Source organism: Scyliorhinus torazame, chromosome 7, assembly GCF_047496885.1.
Source record: "Scyliorhinus torazame isolate Kashiwa2021f chromosome 7, sScyTor2.1, whole genome shotgun sequence".
In the NCBI taxonomy this organism is placed as follows: Eukaryota; Metazoa; Chordata; class Chondrichthyes; order Carcharhiniformes; family Scyliorhinidae; genus Scyliorhinus; species Scyliorhinus torazame.
The window spans coordinates 305,088,480-305,116,059 of record NC_092713.1 but is presented as its reverse complement, the minus strand read 5'-3'; the positions used below and the strand labels follow the sequence as shown (position 1 = coordinate 305,116,059).

The 27,580-nt window shown below is 46.5% G+C and overlaps 1 protein-coding gene across 2 annotated transcripts in view; it reads right to left on the bottom strand.

Moving 5' to 3' along the window:
- The window catches only part of maml1 (mastermind-like transcriptional coactivator 1), a 114,090-nt gene that overhangs the window by 22,848 nt on the left and 63,662 nt on the right, over positions 1-27,580 (bottom strand). For both annotated transcript variants that reach the window (XM_072512691.1, XM_072512692.1), the window contains exon 4: positions 25,721-25,838. In XM_072512691.1, the coding sequence (XP_072368792.1) occupies positions 25,721-25,838 (118 nt within the window). The remainder of the gene's footprint in view (positions 1-25,720; positions 25,839-27,580) is intronic.

Here is a 27,580-nt window from a genome sequence, read left to right as displayed (position 1 = left end):
GCTCTTGCAATGGGTCGGGTTTCCAGGCGCTGGCAATGGCGCCGTTCCTGTTGGCCCCGGGGAATTACTTGGGGAGTCCTGTGATGGTGGCCACGCTGAAAATATGGAGGCAGTTCCGGCAGCACTTTAGGTTGGGGACGAAGTTGATGCCGATCCATGGGAACCATTGCTTTGGCTGGGAGGATGGATGCGATGTTTTGGGGTTGGGAGGAGCGAGGGATGATGGAAATGAAGGACTTACTTTTAGAAGGTCTGTTTGCGAATTTGGAGGAGAGGTTTGGGGTCCCGTGAGGAGAGGTTCAGGTACATGCAGGGGTGGGGTTTTGCAAAAAGGTGTTTTCGGCTTTTCCGGGGGCCCGGGGGGTGGGGGGGGGACTCAGATTTATGGGAGGATTGTGAAGTAGGACAAGGATCTATGGAGAGAGTGAAGACTAAGTGGAAGGAGAAGCTGGGAATGGCGCTGGAGGATGGGTTGTGATGTGAGGTGCTGCGGAGGGTGAATGCGTCATCCTCATGCACGAGGCTAGGGTTGATTTAGCTAAAGGTAGTACACAGAGCAAACCTGACGAGGTCAAGGATGAGTTGGTTGTTTGAGGGGGTGGAGGATATTAGTGAACGGTTTGGCAGGTGCCCAGTCAATCATACTCACATGTTCTGGGCCTGCCTGAAGTTGGGGAAATTTTGGAGGTCATTCATCAGCACCACGTCAAAGATCTTGCCCGTGGTCTTTGAGCCCAGTCCCCTGGTCTGGTCTGTTTCTCCACCATATGCCTCGGTGTGGCTGGAGGATTTAATGGAGTTCTTTGACTGAGAAAAAGTGAAATTTGCTCCAAGTGTGTCAATTGAGGGGTTCCATAAGAGATGGATTTGTTTATATTACATTTCAAGGGACTGGTTACCGTCAACTGCTAGGGGAAGGGGAGGGAGCAAGGTGGGGAGGTTTTATGAGTTATACTTTGTAATGCGTGTTGTAAATGTTAAAATCTGAATAAAAATACTTTTTTTTTTTTTAAATCCATTAGTTTGAGAATGCAATTTTTTAAAATCAAGAAATAAAAGTCGAGCCACCTGGGTGGCACGGTGGTTAGCACTGCTGCCTCACGGTGCCGAGGACCTGGGATTGATCCCAGCCCCGGGTCACTGTTCCTGTGGAGTTTGCACATTCTCCCCGTGTCCGGGTGGGTCTCACCCCCATAATTCAATGTGCAGGATTGGCCACGCTAAATTGCCCCATAATTGGAAAATTAAAAAAAAAGCTAGCCATCAATAAAAGTGACTATGTTTTGTTAATTATGTTGAACTGTTTATAAAGCAAAGGTCGCTATTGTTCCTTAGGAAAGGAAATCTCCTGTCCTATATGCTTCTCGAGGCCCATGTCGATGTGACTGGTGCTTAACTGCCTTCTGAAGAGACCTAGCAAGATACTTAGTTGCCAGGGCAACTATGAACGGACAAGAGATATTGGCTTTGCATACAATACCACAATTTGCAAATGAACTTTTAAAACGGAAGCAACAAAATGATTGGACACTGCCTCAAGTTTCAACAACATGCACTTAAATAGCTATTTTAGGTTTGAATGTTTCTGTAGCACTTTATTACTCCTTAAAAATACTTAACTTAAATCACTGGAAAACACAAAAGTAACTGAATTAACTGGGGTGAATTATGCAGTTGATTTATCCATCAATTTGGTTTCCAGAATCATCTTAGCAGTAGAAGAGAACAATGTTATAAGAATCAATCTCATAAACCTAATTCAGGGATTTAATTAGGAGCCTTGTATGATAATAAAGCAGCTGCCAGACACGGAGATAAGAACATGGAAATCAACAAGAAAGTGCTGCAAACATACATATTTAAAAAAAAGATAGGTTACTGCTTTGAGCAGAGAGCTGAACACAATTCTGATGCTGGCAGAGATAACAGAGTTTCTGTCTTTATCCCACACCAAGGTTTTCAATTAGGTAATGTTAACACAGGAGTGGTCCTCGAGCCAAAGAGTTTCAGTGACTTGGACCCTTCCAACTCTCTGCCAAAATCCAAAAATCAATCTGCTGCTCTGCTCTTTTCCCACAGCCTTGTACATTCCTCTGCTTCAAATATTTGGCTAAATGTGGTCTGTTTATAGAAACTATGAATAAGGCAGAACTTTGTGGAGGAAATTTGAACCACAATAGATCTGCTGACAGATGCAGAAAAGCTGTGAGCCAACACCGAGGTCCTAGATTAAAAATTATTGACAATAGATCTGGAAAGTAGATAAATAGGAAACACCAAGTCCAGTGTTGGAATCATGAACACTTATCCCGAAAAGGGGGTACAAACTGATTCCATAAACTATTTTGAAAAGGGAGTGAAACAAGTGATTGAGGAAGAACTTAAAAGTTAGACCAAAAGGGACGTGATATTAAGCACGACTGTTTTTAAAAACAAAAACAGCAACGCCACAACAGCCAAATGGTTTTCTACTGCGCTGTAAATTTTAATGATTCTCTGAAAGAGGAACAGGTGGGGCGGCAGGTGGTTAGCACTGCTGCCTACGGTGTTCAGGACCTGGGTTCAATCACGGCCCCGGTTCACTGCCAGTGTGGAGTTTGCACATTCTCCCGTGTCTGCATGAGTTTCACCCCCACAACCCAAAGATGTGCATGGTCGGTGGATTGACCATGTTAAATTGTCCCTTAATTGGAAAAAAAAATAATTGGGTGCACTGAATTTTTTTTAAAAAGAAAGAAAGAGGAACAGGTGTAACAGAACCTCGGTAATGAGTTCAATGCAAAATCTGGCTGAGGATAGAAGAATGATTTTCATTAAAAAAAAATGTTTTCATGTTAGACCAGCATTTGTTGCTCATCCCCTATTGTCCAAGACATCCCTAATCTATATAGTGGAAAAGCCATTGGGCAAAGAATGTTTTGGGGATAGTTTCTCAGGACAGCACATTCTGGAGTCAACCCAAAGGCAAATTATACTAGACCAGGCATTGTGCATCAGGATAGGATTAATTGATAGCGTCAGTGAAGGCATCCCTCGGTATCAGCAATCATAATATGACAGAATTTTACATTCAGTTTGAGGGAGAGAAGAGTGGATCCAAGACTAGTATTTTAAACTTAAGTAAGGGTAATTATGAGGGTATGAAAGTAGAGCTAGTTAAGGGATGTGTCAATATAGGTTCAGTACAAAACATTAAAAGGGACATTTCAGAATAGACATGCCAATGAGAAAGAAAAATTCCCCAAGGGGAGAGACCATCATCTGTGGTTAACTAAAAAAGCTAAAGGCAGATTCAAACTTAAAGAAAAAGCACATGATTGTGCAAAGACAGGTGGTAGGTCAAAAGATTCGAAAGAATAGCAAGAACAGCAAATAATGACAAAAAGATTAAAGGAGGTAGAAATCAAGAGTATAAGAGGAAGCTAGCTAGTAATATAAAGACAGATAGTAGGAGTTTCTATTGATATTCAAATTAGAATTAATAAAGTGACTGTTGGTCCTATAGAAAGCACACCCTCAGAATTGATAATAGAAGGGAAGGAGATGGCAGATGAATTGAACAGGTATTTTCCACCAGTTTTCACTACAGGGGATACATCACATACATAGTTCTAAATCACATCATGGAAGGGAGAGACAAACTCAGAAAAATTACCAGGGAAGTGGTATGAGCAAAACTTTGGGCCTGCGCGCTGACAAATCCCAAGGTCCTGATGGACTTCATCACAACGTCTTGAAAGAAACAAGTGTCTAGTGAGACAGTTGATGCATTGGTTTTAATTTTCCAAATTTCCCTAGAATCAGGGAAGGCATGGGCAGCACGGCGGTGCAATGGTTAGCACTGCTGCCTCACGGCGCCGAGGTCCCTGGTTCGATCCCGGCCCCAGGTCATTGTCCGTTTGGAGTTTGCAGTCTCCCAGTGTCTGCATGGGTCTCACCCCCACAACCCAAAGATATACAGGTGTAGCCACCTAAAATGGCTGATTCCCTATTAATTTGGCCAAAACAAGCTGCAGACAGAATAGCGTATTCGGCTCTGGGGAAGTCGGCCCAAATCGATACTCAAGACTATTAGCAGCACATCAACCCAGACATCTGCAGTTTAATCGGCTATCCCCGGGAACAATTGCAACATATTAGCAATTGAATGCCGGACCAGACCTGTTGGCGCCTGCAGTGGCCGAAACAAAGACAGGTGAACGACCACCCCCCCCCGATCGAGGAATCGCCCCGTTATTGGACATATCGAACCCAGTGATTGGGAACAAGTCCAATCACTTGGGACTCAGGGTCAAGGGCCGCCCCGAGAGGCGGGAAGCCCTGGGCCCTATAAAGTGAGGAGCCAAGTTCAGATCTCTCTCTCTCTCCCTTCTTCACCTGCTCGAGACCTTCGCAAGAACATCGACCAGAAGCAGTAAGTCTGACTCCAGCGATCGCTACCCGATAAAGACTCCTAGCCATCGACCGTATCAGCCTTTTTGAATCCCGTGGGCCAGATCCGATTCGATAAGCCATTAGTTTCCCTGACCTGGTGGGCCCTTCCTAAAGTTAAGTATTGGCCAGTAGTGATAGGTTTCTATATAGATAGTAGGATTATTGTGTAAGCATTAATTGTTGTATATAATAAATGACCATTGATTTCAATCTTACTAAGCCGTGTGCTGACTTATTAATCATAACTCGAGCTTGAACCACGTGGCGGTATCAGAAAGATACCTGGCGACTCGTGAGCAAAGGTGACATAATCAGAGGCAATAAAACTAAGGCTAAAAAGAGCAACATAATTGGTGACTCCGCCGGACCCGACATAGAAGTGGAAAACCACTCCGGGAGAACCCAAGAAATTTTGAATTAGAATCCAATTGGAAACAAAAAAATAAACCATAAGTGTTCAAGCGGTTCTGGTTAATAATTCACAATTCGGAAGTGTGTGTATGCATGTGTAACTAACAGAGTTATAAGGTAAAACTAATAGATTTTTGTTGCGTCAAAACTGTCGGCAGTCTGTATTTTCAGAAATTAGCCCAAGCCGTACCCGCATCTACGACACCACCTTAGCCCCCTGTTCCAAATTTGAACGTAGCGAGCAGATGAGAGATGGCCATGCAGGCAATGCAACGCCTCATGAACCCCGAAGAATTTGCGGTCGCACCGATCAGCAGCATTAAAGTGGGACAGTGTCCCATTTGGGAAGTGGAAATTCGCAAATTTCTGCAGGGCAAAGGATGGCCCGTGTGGAGCGGTTTCTGTAATAATGACGACTCAGGTCCCGGAAGTATAGGGCATACTTGGTGGGAGAACATGAGTAACAACCCACCGCACCACAGCAGACGAGGCGGAAGTCTTATATTCCACCCCCCTCACAGTGACCCAATTACGGGACGCATGTGCTAAAATCACACCATTCCTCCCCGCTTCAAACCCACACCATTTCTTTGCCACTGTCAAACGCCAGGCGACCATGTACGGCCTGGATGAGAAAGAGCAGGTAAAGCTCACGGTCCTCAGCTTAGACCCATCAGTCGCAGCAGCCCTTCCCGACCCACAGAATGTAGGAGGAGGCACCCTTGCAGAAATGCATACCGCGATCCTGGATGCGATCGGGTATAACCGGGGCGACCCCGTAGACGGTCTAAATAAATGCAGACAGAAAAAGTCTGAACATCCCACAGCGCTCGCAGGATGCTTGTGGATTCACTTTGAAGCCGTTTTCGGAAATGTAGACCGTGCCCATTTGTCCGCAGACAATATGGCCAAATGGACCCGCACCCTTATCTCCCATGCCATGGAAGCAGGACAGAATGCCTGTAGTAATTATGGCCCCTCGGAGGAGGCTCATAATGAGAAGTGGGTGGTCAAAAGATTGTCCCGCGTTTGGGGACAAGCGGCTCACAGTAAACCCGCAGCTAGAACCCCCGAGGAAAAACAAGCCGCCGCAGACGTGCAGGCAGTAAGAACCACTCTTCACAACCCCGCCTGGGTAAACGAGGAAAAGAGCAGCCCCCCAGCAAAACCGCAAGAATGCTACAATTGCGGACAATTGGGACATTTTCCCAAAGAATGCAATGGCCCTAAAAAGTCACAGAGAGCCCAACAGACAGGCACTATCAATAAGAAAAAAAAACAGAATCCATACATGGCGTTAGCGCCCAGTCCGATCAGACAGACTTGACCGGAACGGACTGACGGTGTACAGGCTCCCCCAGCTGGGTCTGCAATACCCTGTGGGATAGGTCAGGACGGCCCGTAGTCGCAGCAAAGGTTAGGGGACAGCTGATCTAGCTTCTCTGGGAAACAGGAGGGTCCTGCACAACCTTAAATTTCTCCACCCTTGGTAAGGACACGTGGCCCACCACAGCCACTATCACCCTCAGTGGCTTCACAGGCCACTCACAATAGGGACATATCACAACCCCTGTACCCATCCAAATCGGCACCATTAATACAAAACACCCCGTAGTGTTAGTCGACCTGCCCCCAACAGCAGAGCACATTTTGGGGATCGACTTCATGAATTTGCACCACCTCTCTTTCGATCCAGTCAACCAGTGTGTCTGGAAGATGGCGAAATCCGCGAGAGCCCCAGCAACGCTCAATATGGGGATTATATGAACAAAATTAGCGCAGGAGGCGCGTTTTGGTTCAACCCCACCACACTCAGCACAGACCGGCAGGTTAGGGAAGTCCTGCAAAAGAACAGGGCAGCATTCGCAACCCACAAACACGGCTGTGGACGGATGACCCGTTCCGTACAAATAACAGGACTGGACCCTAGACCCCAAAAGCAGTACGGATTCCCCCTAGAAGCAGAGGGAGAAATCCTAAAGGTTATAGAAAGTTTATTAGAGCAGGGCGTCCTAAGATCGGTAGCCTCTACTAATAATGCCCCGATTTGGCCAGTAAGAAAGCCCGACGGATCATGGCGCTTGACCATTGATTATTGGGAGCTCAATAAAGTCACCACCGTAGCAGCCCCCACCGTTGCAACAAGTCCCGAGACCATGCTCAAACAGGGACTCCATGCCCGATATTTCACGGTTTTGGACGTCAGTAATGGGTTATGGTCCATTCCATTGGCAAAGGCGTGCCAGTATAAATTTGCCTTCACTTTCAGAGCGCAGCAGTACACGTGGACATGCCTGCCACAAGGCTTCCACAACTCCCCCTCCATTTTCCACATACAGCTGGCAAATAGACGAGCAAAATGTTCTCGCCCCGAATGTCTGGTACAGTATGTAGACGATCTACTACTGCAGACAGACACGAAGGAAGAGCACATTGAGCTTCTGTCCGAACTCCTGGAATGGCTACATTCCATTGGCTGTAAAGTAAACCCCAAAAAGGCCCAGATATTGGAAAAGAAAGTGGTATATTTGGGTATTATTATCACATACGGCAAACGCGAGATCGAGCACAAAAGAATTGACTCGATCGCTAAATTGCCCCTTCCCCAACACGTTTCAGCCCTCCGGTCGTTTTTAGGACTGGTTGGCTACTGCCGAAACCACTGACGGTTTCGCCAGCAAGGCAGCGCCCCTCTCAGACCTCCTAAAGAAAGGAGCCCCCTGGGAATGGCTTCCGCAGCATACGGATGCTGTGGAATCATTAAAACAGGCGCTCATAGCCGCCCCCGCACTACAAGTTCCCGACCCGCTTTCCCCTTACGCAATAGAGGTAGCGACCACAGACCGCACCCTTTCAGCCGTGCTCCTGCAGGAACGGCACGACCAGCTAAGACCCGTGACTTATGCCTCCCGAATTTTAGATGCTGTGGAGCAGGGATTCTCAGCCTGTGAGAGGCACGTGCTCGCAGTTTTCTGGGCAGTCCAGTACTTTTCATACATTACCGGACTGAACCCCATCACCATTTTGACCGAGCACACCCCCACCCAACTTTTACTAGACGGACGACTTAAAGACGGTACCGTCAGCCAAATCCGCGCTGCTAGGTGGACCCATCTCTTACAAGGACGGGACATCACAGTCAAACGGGCCAAAACACACACATACTTAGCGGACAATCTACAGTACCCCGGAACCCCCCCAAGAGTGTGAAATCATCTCGCCCCACCATAATACAGGTCCCTTTATAGCCAAAACACCCCCCAGAAAACTAGCCACTCTATCTCAGAACCCCCCTCACCCAGACACGTGTGATCCCATTAGGATCTATGTGGATGGATCTTCCACAGTCCTGGATGGGCAACGCATAACAGGTTGTGGGATTTATGTGGAGGACGCGCAGGGACGCGCCCTCAAGGAAATCGCATTAAAATTACCCGGACACTTAGGCACGCAGGCAGCAGAGCTTGCGGCCATCGCTTACATTGTAGAGCACCCAGATTCCTTCCCCAGCCCGGCAGACATATATTCAGACAGTCTATACGTGTGCAACAGCCTCACTGAATTTCTGCCCCTCTGGGAAACGAGAGGATTTGTTTCCGCGGATGGGAAACCCCTCCCCTCAGCCCCATTACTCCGCCATATTTTGAAAAAAGCCAAGAACCGTACCTTTGGCATGATAAAAGTCCGCAGCCACCATCGTTCCTCCCCCCCTGGAAATGTAAAAGCCGACGCACTGGCTAAGGCAGGATCCAGGCATGGGTATTTTTGGAAGCCCCCCCCGAGTGCGCGCCAGTGAGTGCGCCAGTGAGTGCAGTTCAGGACGCGCAGGCTAGGATCGAAGATCTAGTAGAGGCCCAGAAGCAGGATAGCGCTCTCACTGAAATCATGAAAGGGAAGTTTCCAGCCTCATACGAGAGGTACAGAAATACAATAACCACACATGACGGTGTGGTGCTAAAGGACACCCTTTATGTAGTTCCTGAGCAGGATAGGAACCAAATAATCTGTTTATTCCATGATGGTCATGGACACCAGGGAATCGAACCCACCGCAGCCCATCTCAAACTGCTTTGTTGGTGGCCTAATCTCAAAGAGGATGTATCCCATTACATTGAGAATTGCCTCATCTGCGCTCAGAACCCAGATAGATATGCCAAAAAGGCACATCTCAGCCAAACCCGACCCGTTAACGGCCCCTGGACTAACCTCCAGATCGATTTTATAGGTCCATTGCCCCCTTGCAGGAATGGCTATAAATATGTTCTGGTGGTCATAGACACTTTTACAAAGTGGGTGGAAGCATTTCCAGCCCGCACCAACACCGCGAAAACCACAGCCAAAATCCTAACCCACCGTATTTTTACAAGGTGGGAACTCCCCCGCAGTATTGAGTCGGACCAAGGTTCTCACTTTACGGGACGGGTCATGCAGAACGTCCTCACGATATTTGGCATAACCCAAAAATGTCACATTGCGTACCACCCTCAGTCGAGTGGTATAGTGGAGCGCATGAATCGGACCCTAAAAACCACCCTTAGAAAAATGGTCCAGAAGTTCAAACTGAGGGGAAGCTCGGAGGGGTTCTACAAGTCATGGGCACTATTTATTATGCACTTTCAAGAACTGGATAACATCGAACATTAGTTTGGGGGGGGGGGGGCTGTGTAGATTAAGGGTGACTATGGGTAATCCCGGAGTCCTTTTTGTCATTTGTTTATGTAAACATGTGGGCTGAGGTTTGGGGGTTGGTGGGCGGATGGGATCGTTGTTATTATGGGGATTGACATATCTTGCTGATTATTGTTTATTGTTGATGGGTGTAAATGTGGGAGAAAATGTGAAAAAGGAGAATAAAATTTTTAAAAAAAGAAAAACGGTCCAGCAGAACACCACTTGGGATTCGGTCCTCCCCTTTGCGCTGATGTTTTTGCGTAACACTGTTTCCACCTCCACAGGTTTCACCCCACACCCTCATGACCGGACGCCCCATGAAAGGGACAGAGTACTTGTTGGATTTAGACCTGACCAGCCCTGAAGTTACGGCACTCACCCACGAGAAAGCCGTTGAATAATTACTTGTAAATGTAAAAACGGCTCAGTTAGCAGCCGCTGTTAAACTGGGTACTAAAAGAAAACAGAGCAAGGCCTGTTTTGATAAGGCAGTACATGCAACGGAGTATAATATAGGACAGGTGATGTTGTCAGCGTATAACCCCAGCACATTTCTGTCTCCGAAATACTCGGGTCCGTACTCCATTACGGATAAAGTAAAGTAAACCCATCGGTATATAAAATCAAATACCAAAATGGTAAGACTGCGTGGTTTCACATAAACCAGCTAAAGGCTTATGGAGCACAGTCAAACCAAGCCCTCCACGTCATGCTTGACGCAGCAGACCAAACCCCACCCACAGCCAAAGTGACCACACCAACCCCCTCCATGTCCAGCCCAGACACGGACTCTCCCCCGACTCCACCCACAAACTTTACACTCCGCCCCGGAACGCCCACGGACTGCAGCAGCAGAGACAGCGACTGTGACTCTGACGACAGCCACAGCACGCCTCCCTACTATCCTGGTCCCACACCCAGCGACTCAAGAGTTCGACTCCAGTGACCCCTTCCTCATCACTTTCTTAAACAAACCACACCACCGACCACCGAACCACACGGACGACCCCGACTTTATCCCCACTCAACTTGACGAATGCCATTGGCACCACGACAACTCCTACAGACTCGTCCGCAACGACGAGCAACACCAACTCATACCACGCAGCCCTCTCAACATTAATTCACTCCAGAATTTGGCACCCGGGAGAAGGGGACGACCCCGAGTCAGATCCCCAATCCGCCAACCCCTTTGCGACCCTGTTCGCAACAGAGAACTGAGGTGTCCACATGATGATTTAAAGGAGACACTTGGGGAAAAGTGTTGTCCTTCCTGATGGAACCTGCAGGATGTTTTACGTTGTTTGTATGTTTGTTTAAGTGTTGTTCGTCCGACAGGAGAATTTTCTCACACGCCGTTCTGCCGAAACCTCTGAGGACTTGCCTCAGAGACCCACCGCGGCCAGACGCTTGGTCAGAGGAACTAGCTTTTCAGCTGATACTTGCTCGGGTATCAGACGCCCGATCGTAACTGCTCTTCTGATTTGACGGGAGAATCACAGCAGCAACCCAACCATGATGACTACATTTTTGCCCGTTCTTGTCGGTTGCTCAGGCAGTGGAGAAACGGCGTGAGACCCGCCCTGTCTGGGGACCCCCCCGTTGGTCAAAAACGCTCGGGTAGGGGAGATACAGTATTGGTAGCCGTCCTACCCGGGGACTCCATCCAAATCTTACCCGTCGCGGCCCATACGCACCTCATTCGACCTTTTCCTTTCAAAAACAGTTTTATTTATTTAGGCAACCTTTGGGTTGCTGCCAAATGCTATTTACATCCCAGAACATTTGGATGATAGATCAGCACTGGTCCACCATTGGGAAGTGTGCCGTGTCCTAACATTTGTTTTGAGAAAAAAAAAAGAGGGAGTCACATATAGTGACCAAATGTAAGGGAATAATTGGCCCCGCAGGACAGACACACTAACATACCAGATATTATACCAAGGTAGTTACAGATACTATGCTTGTTTTACAGAACTCCAGAACCGGAGAAAACAGAGAACACAAAGAAAGAAAAAGAAAGAGGGCCGCCACGAGGACTTCTTCCATCGTGATCAAGATTTTTATACTGGACATTTGGTTGCGCGGGAACGCGGACCCCATTACTTCAAACCCCCCTGCCGTTAATGTTTCACTGTCCCGCAGTACCGAGGGCCCAGTCACCAGCCACGCTGCATTATCCTGGTGTGCCAAGTTCATAACTTGGTACTCCCTGTCGTACGTTATCGAAGCACTATTAGCGTTGGCCATACTCTGCTGTGCAGTACAGGCTATGCGCCTCCGCAAGTGCAGAAGGAGAGTGTACTGCGCTCGAACCCCGGTATATCGGATCCGATCCCCTATGTTCAGGTATGACCAGACTCCAGACCCCCGCGACCTATAGTACAAAAATAAAGAACAAGCACTTGCATTTCCCTGTAAATAAAAAGATGTACAAAACTTTCATGAAAAAAAAAATGTATGATCCTGAGCTTGACTGCCAAGCCAGGAAAGAATATATGGAATGTTATGATTTTTGTTGTATGTTTTAGAGAGAAAGGATGATGCAATGCTTGATGAGTGTATTTAGGTAAAATTAGAGGTTCCAAGTTTTTATTTTGTAGATACATGCCCCTGCCTGACAGCGCCCTCAAGAATTGTTTAGGTAAATTTTTGTGCCTAGCTAGGGTCAGAGTAGTGGCCATGTAGGAGGTGCCCCCCCCCCCCCCACCGGTCAGGGAACGGAAAGGACAAAATTTATGTGATCCTTCACTCTTCACGTTAGGATCACAAGGAGGGACCTAAAATGGCTGATTCCCTATTAATTTGGCCAAAACCAGATTTAAAATGGCTAACCGAAAAGGCTGACGGGAAAAGCAGCCAACAGGACACAAACGGACAGCTGCAGACAGAATAGCGTATTCGGCTCTGGGGAAGTCGGCCCAGACCGATACTCAAGACTATTAGCAGCACATCAACCCAGGCATCTGCAGTGTAATCGGCTATCCCCGGGAACAATTGCAACATATTAGCAATTGAATGCCGGACCAGACCTGTTGGCGCCTGCAGTGGCCGAAACAAAGACAGGTGAACGACCACCCCCCCCGATCGAGGAATCGCCCCGTTATTGGACATATCGAACCCAGTGATTGGGAACAAGTCCAATCATTTGGGACTCGGGGTCAAGGGCCGCCCCGAGAGGTGGGAAGCCCCATGGCCCTATAAAGTGAGGGGCCAAGTTCAGATCTCACTCTCTCTCCCTTCTTCACCTGCTCGAGACCTTCGCAAGAATATCGACCAGAAACAGTAAGTCTGACTCCAGCGATCGCTACCCGATAAAGACTCCTAGCCGTCGACCCGTTTCAGCCTTTTTGAATCCCGTGGGCCAGATCCGATTCGATAAGCCATTAGTTTCCCTGACCTGGTGGGCCCTTCCTAAAGTTAAGTATTGGCCAGTAGTGATAGGTTTCTATATAGATAGTAGGATTATTGTGTAAGCATTACTTGTTGTATATAATAAATGACCGTTGATTTCAATCTTACTAAGTGGTGTGCTGACTTATTAATCATAACTCGAGCTTGAACCACGTGGCGGTATCAGAAAGATACCTGGCGACTCGTGAGCAAAGGTGACATAATCAGAGGTAATAAAACTAAGGCTAAAAAGAGCAACACAGTGTAGGTGAATTGCCCCTTAATTAGAAAAAAAAAAAGAATTGGGTAGTTTCAATTTATAAAGAATCAGGGTAGACTCCACTAGATAGGAAACCAGCAAACTTAACTCCTTTATTCAAAAAGGGATGGAGACAGAAAGCTGGAAACTACAGGCCAGTTAGTCTAATAGTCTAACATCGGTCACAGTGAAAATGTTAGAAGCTATTATTAAATAGGTTATTGCAGGACACTTCGATAAATTCAAGGCAATCAGGTCGAGTCAACATGGATTTTTGAAAGGGAAATTGTGGTCAACCAATTTATTGGGAGTCCTTGAAGGAGGCACACGTACTGTGGATAAAGCGGAACCAGTGTATGTTACTGTACTATGATTTCCAAAAGGCATTTGATAAGCTGCCAGGTTAAAGGCTATTGTAGAAAATAAAAGGCCATGGTGTCGGGGTAATACATTGGCATGGACAGAAGACTGGCTGGCTAACAGGAAACAGAGTTATTTAGGGAAGTGGTGGGGCGGTGGTATTGTCACTGGACTAGTTAGTAATCCAGAGACCCAGGGTAATATGCTGGGGACACAGGTCCAAATCCAACTTAAACTCAACAAACCTTCGGAAATTAAAAGTCTAATGATAACCATGAAGTCATTGTCGGTTGTTGTTAAAACCCAACGGGTTCGCTAATGTCCTTTAGGGAAGGAAGCCCGCTGTCTTTGCCCATTTTTTTTTCTTCGTGGGATCAGGGTGTTGCCGTTTGGGCCAGCTTCTATTGCCCATTCCCAATTGCCCTTGAACAGAGTGGCTTGTTAGGTCATTTCAGAGGGCCTTTAAGAAAAAAAGTCAACCACATTGCTGTGATCTGGAGTCACATGTAGGCCAGACCAGGTAAGGACAGCAGATTTCCTTGCCTAAAGGACATTAGTGAACCAGATGGGTTATCACAATAGAGAATGGTTTCATGGTCATGAGACTTTCAATAATAATATTGCCTCTTACATGCGGTCTCAAATGGCCTAGCAAGCCACATAGTTGTATTCAATCGCTACAAAAGAAATGAAACCGGATGATCACCCAACATCGACAACTGCAAACCCAGCTATGTTGACCTTGCAAAGTCCTCCTGACTTAAGATCTGGGGGTTTGTGCCAAAATTGGGAGGTGTGTCTCACAGACTAGTCAAGCAAAAGCCCGACAGTCATACTCACGGAATCATATCTTGCAGATAATGACCCAGACACCCCATCACATGTCTTGTCCTACCGGCAGAGGTGGCAGCACAGTAGTATACAGTCTGAAGGGAATTCACCCTGGAATCCTCAACATCAACTCTGGACCCAAGTTTCCAGGTCCAAGGATAGCTCGGTAGTACCACCACAGGCCAAGCTGACTGGGTCCTAAAAGGACATAACTGCTAGATAGGGACTGTGGTAGGTGGTGAGAGAACCAAGAGAGAAAAGCACTTGACCTCATCCTCACCAACCTGCCTGCTGCAAATACATCTTTTCAAAAATTTTTAGACAAATCAATTATTTCTTTCCAATTAAAGGGCAATTTACCGTGGCCAATCCACCTACCTTGCAAATCTTTTTGGGTTGTGGGGATGTGACCCATGCAGACACGGGGAGAATGTGCAAGCTCCACTCGGACAGTGACCCGGGGCCAGGATCGAACTCGGGTCCTCGGTGCTGTAAGACAGCAGTGCTAACCACTGTGCCACAAATGCATCCATTTATGACAGTATCAGTAAGAGTGACCATTGCACAGTCCTTATGGAGACCGTGCCCCAACTTCACATTGAGGTTACCTTCCATCTTAATGTCTGGCACTACCACCGTACTAAATGGGATAGACTTCAAACAGATCTAATAACTCTCAAGACTGGGCATCCATGAGGTGCTGTGGGCCATCAGCAGCAGCAGAATTGTACTTGACCACAATTTGTAGCCTCATGGTCTGGCATATCTCCCACTCTACCATTACCACCAAGTCAGGGGATCAACCCTGGTTCAATGAGGAGTGCAAGACGGCATGCCAGAAGCAATATCAATATCAGGCAGACCTAAAAAATGAAGCTACAACACAGGACTACTTGCATGCCAAACATCATCGACAGCAATAAGACACAGAGCTATTCCACAACCAACGGATCAGATATAAGCTCTGCAGCCCGGTCACATGCACCTGGAATGGTGATGAACAATTAAACTTACTGGAGGAGGCTCCACAAATGTGTCCAGCGTCATTAATGGGGAAGCCAGCACATCAATGCAAAAGATAAGGCTGAAATATTCGCAACAATCTTCAGCCAGAAGTGCCAAATAATCCAGGTCTCCTCCAGAGGTCCCCAGTATTCAGTCTTCAGCCAATTTGATCACTCCATGTGGTGTCAAGAAACGGCTGAAGGCACTGGATACTGAAAAGGCTATGGGCCTCGACAATATTCCAGCATATTGAAGACTTGGGCTCCAGAGGTTGCAGCTAGCCAAGCTGATCCAGTACAGCCACAACACTTGCATCTACCTGGCCCATGTATGTCCAGTACACAAGAAACAGGACAAATCCAGCCTATCTTTATCATCACGGTAGCACTTGGTTAGCACTGTTGCTTCACAGTGCCAGGTTTGATTCCCAACTTGGGCCACCGCCTGTGCGTAGTCTGCACGTTCTCCCCATGTCCGCGTGGGTTTCCTCCGTGCGCACCGGTTTCCTCCCATAGGTCCCGAAAGAACGTGCTTGTTAGGTGAATTGGACATTCTGAATTCTCCCTCAGTGTACCCGAACAGGCACCGGAGTGTGGCGACTAGGTGATTTTCACAGTAACTTCATTGCAGTGTTAATGTAAGCCTACTTGTGACACTAATGAAGATTATTAAGTGCTGGAAGGAGTCATCAACAGCAGCACTTACTCAGCAATAACCTGCTCACAGACACTCAAAGGAGCTGAACGCCAGAAGTGAGGGGAACATGACTGCCCCTGACATCAAGGCAGCATTTGATAGAGTATGGTAAGGAGCACTGGCAAAACAGTAGTCAATGGGAATCGGGGGCGGGGGTGGGGGTGGGGGTGGAGAAGAAGAGAGAGAGAGAGAGAGAGAGAGAGAGACTCTCAGCTGATTGAAGTCATACATGACACAAAGGAGATTGCTGTGGTGGTTGGAAGTCAATCATCTCAGTTCCAGAACATCACTGCACGAGTTCTTCAGGATACTGCCTGAGGCCCAACCATCTTCAGTTGCTTTATCAATGATCGAACTTCCATCATAAGGTTAGAAGTGGAGATGTTTGCCGATGACGGCCCAACATTCTATACCACTCAGATACTGAAGCAGTACATGTCCATTCACAAAAGAGGACAAAAATCAGATACCAGAAATGTTGCAGAATGAAAAGTTCAGTGAGAGGGAAGAACTGAGGGAGATCAATATTAGTAGAGAAATGGTGCTGGGAAAATTGATGGGATTGAAAGCAGATAAATCCCCAGGGCCTGAGAATCTGCATCTCAGAGTGCTTAAGGAGGTGGCTCTGGAAACAGTGGATGCATTGGTGGTCATCTTCTGGGATTCTCTTGACTCTGGAACTGTCCCTGCAAACTGGAGGGTTGCTCACATCACTCCGATATTCAAAAATGGAGGTAGAGAGAAAGCAGGGAATTATAGAACAAGAAGCCTAACATCTGTAGTGGGGGAAATTCTTGAATCCATTATCAAGGACTTTATAGCTGAACATTTAGAAAGCAGTGGCAGGATGTCAGAGTCACCATGGATTTATGAAGGGGAAATCATGCTCGATAAATCTGTTGGAATTCTTTGAAGGTGCAACTAGCACAGTTGACAAGGGGGAGCCAGTCGATGTGGTATATTTGGACTTTCAGAAGACATCTGACAGAAGTCCCGCATAAGAGATTATTGAGCAAGATTAAAACGCATGGGATTGGGGGAAGTGTATTGAGGTGGATAGCAAACAGGTTGGCAGAGGAGACAAAGAATAGGAATTAATGGGTCCTTCTCAAATTAGCAGGCAGTAACTAGTGCCAAAGGAATTGGTGCTGGGACCCCAGCTAGTCACAATATACATTAATGATTTGGATGGGGGAACAAAATATATCATCTCAAAGTTTGCAGATGATACCAAGTTGGGTGTGAGGGTGAACGGTGATGAGGATGCAGGGATCCGCCAGCATGATTTGGACAGGTTGGGCAAGTGGGTAAATCAATGGCAGATGCAGTATAATTTGGATAAGTGTGAGGTTATTCACTTTGGAAGCAAAAACAGGAAGGCAGATTACTACCGGAATGGTTGTAAATTGAGAGAGGGGAGTGTGCAGCGGGACCTGGGTGTCCTTGTGCACCAGTCGCTGAAGGTAAGCATGCAGGTGCAGCAGGCGATAAAGGCAGCTAATGGTATGCTGGCCTTCATTGCGAGAGGTTGAGAGTACAGGAGCAGGGATGTGTTGTTGCAATTATACAGGGCCTTGGGAGACCACACCTAGAATAGTGTGCAGTTTTGGTTTCCTTTTCTGAGGAAGGATCTTATTCTTCAGAGGGAGTGCAGCGAATGTTTACCAGACTGATTCCACAGATGGCAGGACTGTTATATGAGGAGAGATTGACTAAGTTAGGATTGTTCTCACTGGAGTTCAGAAGAATGAGGGGGCGGAATCTCATTGAGACTCAAAATTCTAACAGGATTAGACAGGGTAGATGCAGGGAAGATGTTCTCGATGGTGGATGTGTCCAGAATCAGGGGTCACAGTCTGAAGATTCAGGTTAAACCATTTCAGACAGAGATGAGGAGACATTTCTTCATCCAAAGAGTGGTGAGCCTGTGGAATTCATTACCATAGGAAGTAGTTGATGCTAAAACATTGAATATATTCAAGAGGCGGCTAGATATAGCACTTGGGGCGAATGGGATCAAGGGTTATGGGGAGAAAGCAGGATTAGGCTATTGAGTTGAATGATCAGCCATGATTGTGATACATGGCGGAGCAGGCTCGAAGGGCCAAAAGGCCTCCTCCTGCTCCTATCTTTTATGCATCTATGTAAATGCAGCAAGATCTGAAATCTATGTAAATGCAGCAATATCTGAACAATATCCAAGTTTGGGCTGACAAATGGCAAGTAGATACACTCCACAGGTGCCAGGCAATAACTATCTCCAACAAGAGAGAATCTAACCATTACCCCATGACATTCAATGGCATTACCATGCGAGGGGTTACCACTGACCAGAAACTGAACTAGCCATAGAAATTACTGTGACGACCAGCAGGTCAAAGGCTGGAATCCTGTGGCGAGAAATTCACCTCCTCTCTCCCCAAAGCCTGTCCGCCATCTACAAGGCACAAGTCAGGAGTGTAATGGAATACTATCCACCTGCCCAGACGAGTGCAGCTCCGACAACACTGAAGAAGTTTGGCACCACCTAGGACAAAGCAGCCTGCTTGACTGATACCCCCTTCCACAAAAGTTCGCTCCCTCCACTATCAACAAACATTGGCAGCCACATGCACCATCTAAAAGATGCACTGCAGGAACTCAAAGGTTCATTGGGCAACACCTTCCAAACCCATGACCACTACCATCCAGAAGGGCAAGAACAGCAGATACCTGGGAACCCACCATCTGGAGGTTCCCCCAAAAGTCACTCACTATCCTGACTTGGAAATGTGTCGCTGTTCCTTCAATGGCACTGGGTCAAAATCATGGAATTCCTGTTCTAACTGGGTGTCCCTACACCTTGGGGACTGCAGCAGTTAAAGAAGGCAACTCACCACCACCTTCTGAAGGGTGGCTAGTGGTGCACAGAAAATGCTGGCCTAGCCAGCTATGCCCACATCCCGCAAATGATTAAAAAAAAACAAAATTGGGGTCCTTTGTCTGGTTAGCTGGATGAGAGAAAAGGTGTGCCTCAACTTTCCACAATTTAGATAAATGACTTGGATGAAGGGACAACAGTATGGTTGATAATTTTGTTGATGACACAAAGACAAAAAGTACATTATGACGAGAACTTAAAGAAGCCACAAAGGGACATGGATAGGTTAAATGAGTGGACAAAAATCTGGCAATTGTAGTACAATGTGGAGAAATGTGAAATTTTTGGCAGGAAAAATAAAAATAATCTCATTATCTAAATGGTGAGAGATTGCAGAGGTTTGAGCTTCCGAGGGATCTGGCTGCTCTGGTGCATGAATCACAAGGCTAGACTGCAGGTACAGCAAATAATTAGGAAAACTAATAGAATGTTATCATTTGTGACAAAAGTAGAGGTTATGCAGTTCCAGCAGAGAGCAGTAGAGCAGAGATGCTGATTGGCTGTTGCGGGGGAATTTTGCATACGTTCATGTGCTCATCCTAATTGAAGGTGTACCTGAGCAAGAGACCCTAGCTGTTCAAGTGAAGACAAGCATCCAGCAGAGGGCAGAAGAGTGGAGCTGCTGATTGGCTGTTGCGGGGAAATTTGCATACGTCCGTGTGCTCACCCTAACTTGAAGGTGGTTTGTGGAGGAGCTGGTGTCAAGTGACACTTAAACATGAAACACTTCTTCAGTGTTTCCCTCCCTACCCCCGCCTCTAACCAAAAAAAAACAGCTGTAAAGATCAAGAGGAAGGCTCGGGGGCAGGTAGAAGTAGAAAGACGTTGAACCGTGATGTCACAGCCTGCAGGTAAGGGATTGGCTGGTGACTGGTAAGTAGTTTTTTCTTTTATTTTTCCCTCCGGTGTTATCGTGCTGGGCGCAGAGGTCGCTGAGTGAGTGCTTGCTGAGAAGGGGAGTGAATAACAGGTAAGTTCTTTCTTTCTTTTTCTTTTAATCTAGAGGGGAAGGCAGGGAAGGTAGTGCAATGTTCCTCCTGCAGAATGTTTGAGGTGAGGGATGCAGTCAGTGTCCCTGCTGATTTCATCTGTGGGAAGTGCACCCATCTCCAGCTCCTCAGAAACCGCATTAGGGAACTGGAGCGGGTGCTGGATGAACTTCGGATCATTCGGGAGGCAGAGGTGGTCATAGATAGAAGTTTTGGGGATGTAGTTACTCCGAAGAATAAAGATAGATGGGTGACGGTGAGAGGGGCTGGGAGGAAGCAGTCAGTACAGGGATCCCCTCTGGTCGTTTCCTTCAGTAACAAGTATACCGCTTTGGATACTGTTTGGGGGGGGGGGGGGGGGGGACTTACCAGGGGTAAGCCATGGGGTACAGGTCTCTGGCACAGAGTCTGTCCCTGTTGCTCAGAAGGGAAGGGGGGAGAGGAGTAGAGCATTAGTCATTGGAGACTCCATAGTTAGGGGGGTAGATTGAAGATTCTGTGGGAACGAGAGTGACTCGCGGTTGGTGTGTTGCCTCCCAGGTGCCAGGGTGCATGATGCCTTGGATCGTGTTTTTGGGATCCTGGAGGGGGAGCAGCCCCAAGTCGTGGCCCACATAGGTACCAACGACATAGGTAGTAAAAGGGATAGAGATGTAAGGCAGGAATTCAGGGAGCTAGGGTGGAAACTTAGATCTAGGAGATCTAGGACAAACAGAATTATCTCTGGGTTGTTACCCGTGCCACATGATAGCGAGACGAGGAATAGGGAGACAGAGGAGTTGAACATGTGGCTACAGGAATGGTGCAGGAGGGAGGGTTTCAGATTTCTGGATAATTGGGGCTCATTCTGGGGTCGGTGGGACCTCTACAAATGGGATGGTCTACACCTGGACCAGAGGGGTACCAATATCCTGGCCGGGGGGGGGGGGGGGAAATTTGCTAATGCTCTTCGGGAGGGTTTAAACTAGTTCAGCAGGGGCTTGGGAACCTGAATTGTAGCTCTAATATACAGGAGGTTGAGAGTAGTGAGGTCATGAGTAAGGTTTCAAAGTTGCAGGAGTGTACCGGCAGGCAGGAAGGTGGTTCAAAGGGTGTCTTCTTCAATGCCAGGAGCATCCGGAATAAGGTGGGTGAGCTTGCGGCATGGGTTGGTACCTGGGACTTCGATGTTGTGGCCATTTCGGAGACATGGATAGAGCAGGGACAGGAATGGTTGTTGCAGGTGCCGGGGTTTAGATATTTCAGTAAGCTCAGGGAAGGTGGTAAAAGAGGGGGAGGGGTGGCATTGTTAGTCAAGGACAGTATTATGGTGGCAGAAAAGACGTTTGATGAGGACTCGTCTACTGAGGTAGTATGGGCTGAGGTTAGAAACAGGAAAGGAGAGGTCACCCTGTTAAGGGTTTTCTATAGGCCTCCGAAAAGTTCCAGAGATGTAGAGGAAAGGATTGCAAAGATCATTCTGGATAGGAGCGAAAGCAACAGGGTAGTTGTTATGGGGGACTTTAACTTTCCAAATATTGACTGGAAACGCTATAGTTCGAGTACTTTAGATGGGTCCGTTTTTGTCCAATGTGTGCAGGAGGGTTTCCTGACAGTATGTAGATAGACCAACGAGAGGCGAAGCCATATTGGATTTGGTACTGGGTAATGAACCAGGACAGGTGTTAGATTTGGAGGTAGGTGTGCACTTTGGTGATAGTGACCACAATTCGATTAAGTTTACTTGAGTGATGGAAAGGGATAGGTATATACCGCAGGGCAAGAGTTATATCTGGGGGAAAGGCAATTATGATGTGATGAGGCATGATTTAGGATGCATCGGATGGACGGGAAAACTGCAGGGGATGGGCACAAGGGAAATGTGGAGCTTGTTCAAGGAACAGCTACTGCGTGTCCTTGATAAGTATGTACCTGTCAGGCAGGGAGGAAGTGGTCGAGCAAGGGAACTGTGGTTTACTAAAACAGTCGAAACACTTGTCAAGAGGAAGGAGGCTTGTATAAAGGTGAGACACGAAGGTTCAGTTAGAGCGCTCGAGAGTTACAAATTAGCTGGGAAGGACCTAGAGAGCTAAAAAGAGCCGGGAGGGGACATGAGAAGTCTTTGGCAGGAAGGATCAAGGATAACCCTAAAGCTTTCTATAGATATGTCAGGAATAAATGAATGACTAGGGTAAGAGTAGGGCCAGTCAAGGACAGTATGGGAAGTTGTGCTTGGAGTCCGAGGAGATAGGAGAGGTGCTAAATGAATAATTTTCATCAGTATTCACACAGGAAAACGACAATGTTGTCGAGGAGAATACTGAGATTCAGGCTACCAGACTAGAAGGGCTTGAGGTTCATAAGGAGGAGGTGTTAGCAATTCTGGAAAGTGTGAAAATAGATAAGTCCCCTGGGCCGGATGGGATTTATCCTAGGATTCTCAGGGAAGCTGGGGAGGAGATTTCTGAGCCTTTGGCTTTGATCTTTAAGTCATCTTTGTCTACAGGAATAGTGCCAGAAGACTGGAGGATAGCAAATGTTGTCCCCTTGTTCAAGAAGGGGAGTAGAGACAACCCCGGTAACTATAGACCAGTGAACCTTACTTCAGTTGTGGGCAAAATCTTGGAAAGGTTTGTAAGAGATAGGATGTATAATCATCTGGAAAGGAATAATTTGATTAGAGATAGTCAACACGGTTTTGTGAAGGGTAGGTTGTGCATCACAAACCTTATTGAGTTCTTTGAGAAGGTGACCAAACAGGTGGATGAGGGTAAAGCAATTGATGTGGTGTATATGGATTTCAGTAAAGCGTTTGATAAGGTTCCCCACGGTAGGCTACTGCAGAAAATACAGAGGCATGGGATTCAGGGTGATTTAGCAGTTTAGATCAGAAATTGGCTAGCTGGAAGACAAAGGGTGGTGGTTGATGGGGAAATGTTCAGACTGGAGTCCAGTTACTAGTGGTGTAACACAAGGATCTGTTTTGGGGCCACTGCTGTTTGTTATTTTTATAAATTACCTGGAGGAGGGCGTAGAAGGATGGGTGAGTAAATTTACAGATGACACTAAAGTCGGTGGAGTTGTGGACAGTGCGGAAGGCTGTTACAAGTTACAGAGGAACATAGATAAGCTGCAGTGCTGGGCTGAGAGGTGGCAAATGGAGTTTAATGCAGAAAAATGTGAGGTGATTAATTTTGGAAGGAATAACAGGAAGACAGAGTACTGGGCTAATGGTAAGATTCTTGGCAGTGTGGATGAGCAGAGAGATCTCGGTGTCCATGTACATAGATCCCTGAAAGTTAGCACCCAGGTTGAGAGGGTTGTTCAGAAGGCATACGGTGTGTTAGCTTTTATTGGTAGAGGGATTGAGTTTCGGACCCACGAGGTCATGTTGCAGCTGTACAAAACTCTGGTGCGGCCGCATTTGGAGTATTGTGTGCAATTCCGGTCGCCGCATTATAGGGAGGATATGGAAGCATTGGAAAGGCTGCAGAGGAGATTTACCAGAATGTTGCCTGGTATGGAGGGACGATCTTATGAGGAAAGGCTGAGGGACTTGAGGCTGTTTTGGTTAGAGAGAAGGTTAAGAGGTGACTTAATTGAGGCATACAAGATGATCACAGGATTGGATGGGATGGACATTGAGAGCCTTCTTCCTCGGATGATGATGTCTAGCACGAGGGGACATAGCTTTAAATTTAGGGGAGATAGATATAGATGTCAGAGGTTGGTTATTTACTCCGAGAGTAGTAAGGGCGTGGAATGCCCTGCCTGCAACAGTAGTGGACTCGCCAACACGAAGGGCATTCAAATGGTCATTGGATAGACATATGGACGATAAGGGAATAGGGTAGATGGGCTTTAGAGTGGTTTCACAGGTCGGCGCAACACCGAGGGCCGAAGGGCCTGTACTGCGCTGTAACGTTCTATGTTCTATGCTTCAGCTGTACAGGGCATTGGTGAGACCACATATGGAGTATTGTGTACAGTATTGGTCTCTTTATTTCACGAAATCTGCAAATGCATTCAAAGCAGTTCAGAGAAGGTTTACTGCACTAACATAAATGGGCGGGCTGTTTTATGAGAAAAGGTTGGACAGGTTAGGTTTGTAAGAGGCAAGAGGCGACTTAATGAAAACCTGGAGGATCAAGAAGTCTTGACCAGGTGGATATGGAGAGAATGTTTCCTTTTGTGGGACAATCTAGAACTAGGGGTCACTTTCTAAACATCAGGGTTCACTCATTTAAGTATCCAATATCCCCCCCACCCCAAAATCAAGAGGCAATTTATCCTGGCCAATCCACCTACTCCGTACATCTTTTGGGTTTTGGGGGGTGAAACCCACTCAAACAAGGAGAGAATGTGCAAACGCCACACGGGTAGCGACCAGGACCGGGATCGAGCCTGGGACCTCGGTGCTGTGAGGCAGCAGTGTTAAACACTGTGCCATAGTGTTGCCTGGGATTAATCATTTAAGACAGAGATCAGGAGAAACTTTTACTCTCAGAGGATCATTAGTCTTTGGAACACTCTTCCTTAAAAAGCAGTGGAGGTAGAATCTTTTTAAGGCAGAGTTAAATAGATCCCTTGATTAACAAGGGGGTGAAAGGTTATCGGGGTAGGCAGGATGTGGGGTTGAGGTTACAATCAGATCAGCCATTTGAATGGCAGAGCAAGCTCAAGAGGCTGAGTGGTTTACTCCTGCTCCTAATTCGTATGCCTTTGGAAAGGTGGTGATGAGCCGCCTTTCCTGAGCCACTATAGCCCATTTTATGTAAATACACCCACAGTAGTTCGGAAGGGAGTTCCAGCATTTTCACCCAGCGACATTAAAGGAACAGCAATACAGTTCCATATCTGGATGGTATGCGATTTGGGGGAAAAATTGCAGATAGGTGGTGATGTTCCCATGCATCTTTGGTCTCTTCTTTCGAGGTGATCAAGGTCTCGGGTTTGGAAGGCACTGTTGTGGGAGGCTTGGCAAATTGATGCAGTGCATTTTGTAGATGGTACACACTGCTGCCACTGTGCGGTGGAGGAAGTGAATGTTTACACAGAGCATGCGGGGTGCTTTGCCCTGGATGGCATTGAGTATTATTGGAGCTGTACTCATCCAGGCAGATGGAGTGTATTCCATCACACTCTTGACTTGTGCCTTGTAGATAGTGGACAGGCTCTGGGGAGTCAAGGGGTGAGTTACCAGTCACAGAATTCTCACCTCCTGCCCTGCTCTTGCAGACACAGTTTTCACATGGTTGGTTCAGTTAAGTTTCTAACCATCATGATATTGATAGTGGGTGACTTAGCAATGGTAATGCCGCTGAATGGCAAAGGGGGATCATCAGATTACCTCTTGTTGGTATGATCAATGCCTGGCACTTGTGTAGCACAAATGTTACTTGTCACTTATCAGCCCATCTAAATATACACAGGTATTCCTGCACATGAACATGCACTGCTTCAGAATGAGAGAAGTTATGGCTGGCAATGAACACTACAATCATCAGTGAACATTCCTCACTTCTGGAGGGAAGGTTATTGTTGAAGTGGCTGAAGATGGTTCAGCCTAGCACATTACCCTGAGGAAGTCCTGCAGCTGAGAAGACCCACAACCATAACCACCTTCCATTACGTTGTTATATCTGGTTAGCCAAGCCCATAAATGAGTGAAAATAATCTTTCAAGAAGCTTTCTGATTGCATCATTAATTTCACCAGCATTGATCACTGTCTCTAGATAGAATATTAGCTCAAGTAACAATACCACACTTACCCTGAAACTGGCTGACCTGCTCAACACGATATGGGCTTTGCTGCTGATCTTGATATTGAGGTGGGGGCCTGGTGAGGTGCCTCTGCAACTGTTGTTCCTGCTGTTTCCTCTGCTTCTCCTGGAACACAAGAAATAATGCATTCAGGATTGCTGTGATTAATTCCAATCTACAAATAAGACCTGGTGTGGAATTTTCTTTGCTGTGAATTTATCACTGCCCAGTCAACGGGATACTCAGGACACAAATAGCAACACAACAAAGATTCACCTTTTCCAGTTTCAGCATGGGTGTTGCTGGTTTCAAATACCAACTATAACCAACAGGCAAAAGAAAACAAAGTTCTCCAAAGACATGTTAAAGGAGAAGATAATTGTGGAAAAGAACATTTTCCCACATGATGTCCCTTTCATAAAATCCCTACAGTGCAGGAGCCCATTTGGCCCATCGTATCTGCACCGCCCTCCGAAAGGGCACTCCACCCAAGCCCACATCCCCACCCTATCCCAATAATCCCTTAAACTAACCTACACTAAAGGGCAATTTAGCATGGCCAATCCACCTAATCTGCCCATCTTTTGACTGCGGGAGGAAACCAGAGCACCCGGAGTAAACCCATGCAGACATAGGAAGAATGTGCAAACTCCACAGAGACAGTTAGCCAAGGCCAAATTGAACCCGGGTCCCTGACTCTGTGATTAACAAGGGGGTGAAAGGTAAATTGGGGTAGGCAGTAAGCAACTTTCAAAGGGGAATTGAATAAATACTTGAAAAGGAACAATGTGCTCGGCTATTTGGAGAAGAGCAAGAAAATGGGGAGGAACGCCAGTATAGCCAAGTATAGGCTTAATGGTCTCCTTCTATGTCACGTGATTTGATAATATTTCAAATTAATATTTGCAACCAATCTAGTGAAATATTTATGATCAAAATCTGCCATAAGATTAAATATCTATTATAAGCCAGCTTGTGACAAGTATTTTTGACCAGGTCAGTCAAAACTGTATCAGATACTCGGAGGTCAGATGACGCAACACGAAGATGAGAATTTATTTTATAATCTCAATAAGGAGTTCCTCGAATCGAGTTGACAACAGTACAAACAATTATTTGCGAAGTCTATTCCATTACATTTTCCATGTTGCAGGCTAGTCAAGTTTCCTAAATCACTGCCCAACTTAATTTCTGATATGCTTGGACATTGAGACTGACAATAGGAAATGCAAACTTGTGGATAAAGATCATTCAGATGGTCCATTGCAGCTCATTTTTCTCTTTCTGCCCGTTTCACATTCATACCAAAAAAAGTAGCATTTTAAAATAGAAAAAAAGTGTTACAACTTGAGCTATATAATTTTCATACAATCTTCAAGTTGAACAATAGTTCGGATGATGATTTCACCCATGCTTTTCCACAGATAATATAAACTTGGTATGCTTGCAGAGTAGTAATGGACAGGGATTCCTGAAGTGCTGGTCGAAGTATGTCCACAATGCAAGTGTGTTTTTGGTTCTTGATTACTACTATCCAATAAACTCCACTCATGATGCAGCAAAGAGCTATATACCTATTTCAACCCATGAGCCAATCTCTCCAATCAAATCCTTTACATTACTGGAAATATTTTTAAATTTGTTGTCTCACAGAATAAGGATGCACAAGAATTTCTATAATTTTTAATAAGTCAATAAATCTTGGTCTATCTTCTGGGTTTTGCTTCTCCTCGGTTCAGGCCAAATCCAGTAGTTAGTTGAATTTTCCACACCTTCTCTCTCTCCCTCCCTCCCCCAACCCCCTTTATGTCTGCATCCAAAAATGCTGCCAGATCTCCAGCATTTTCTGTTTCCAGTACATGACAATT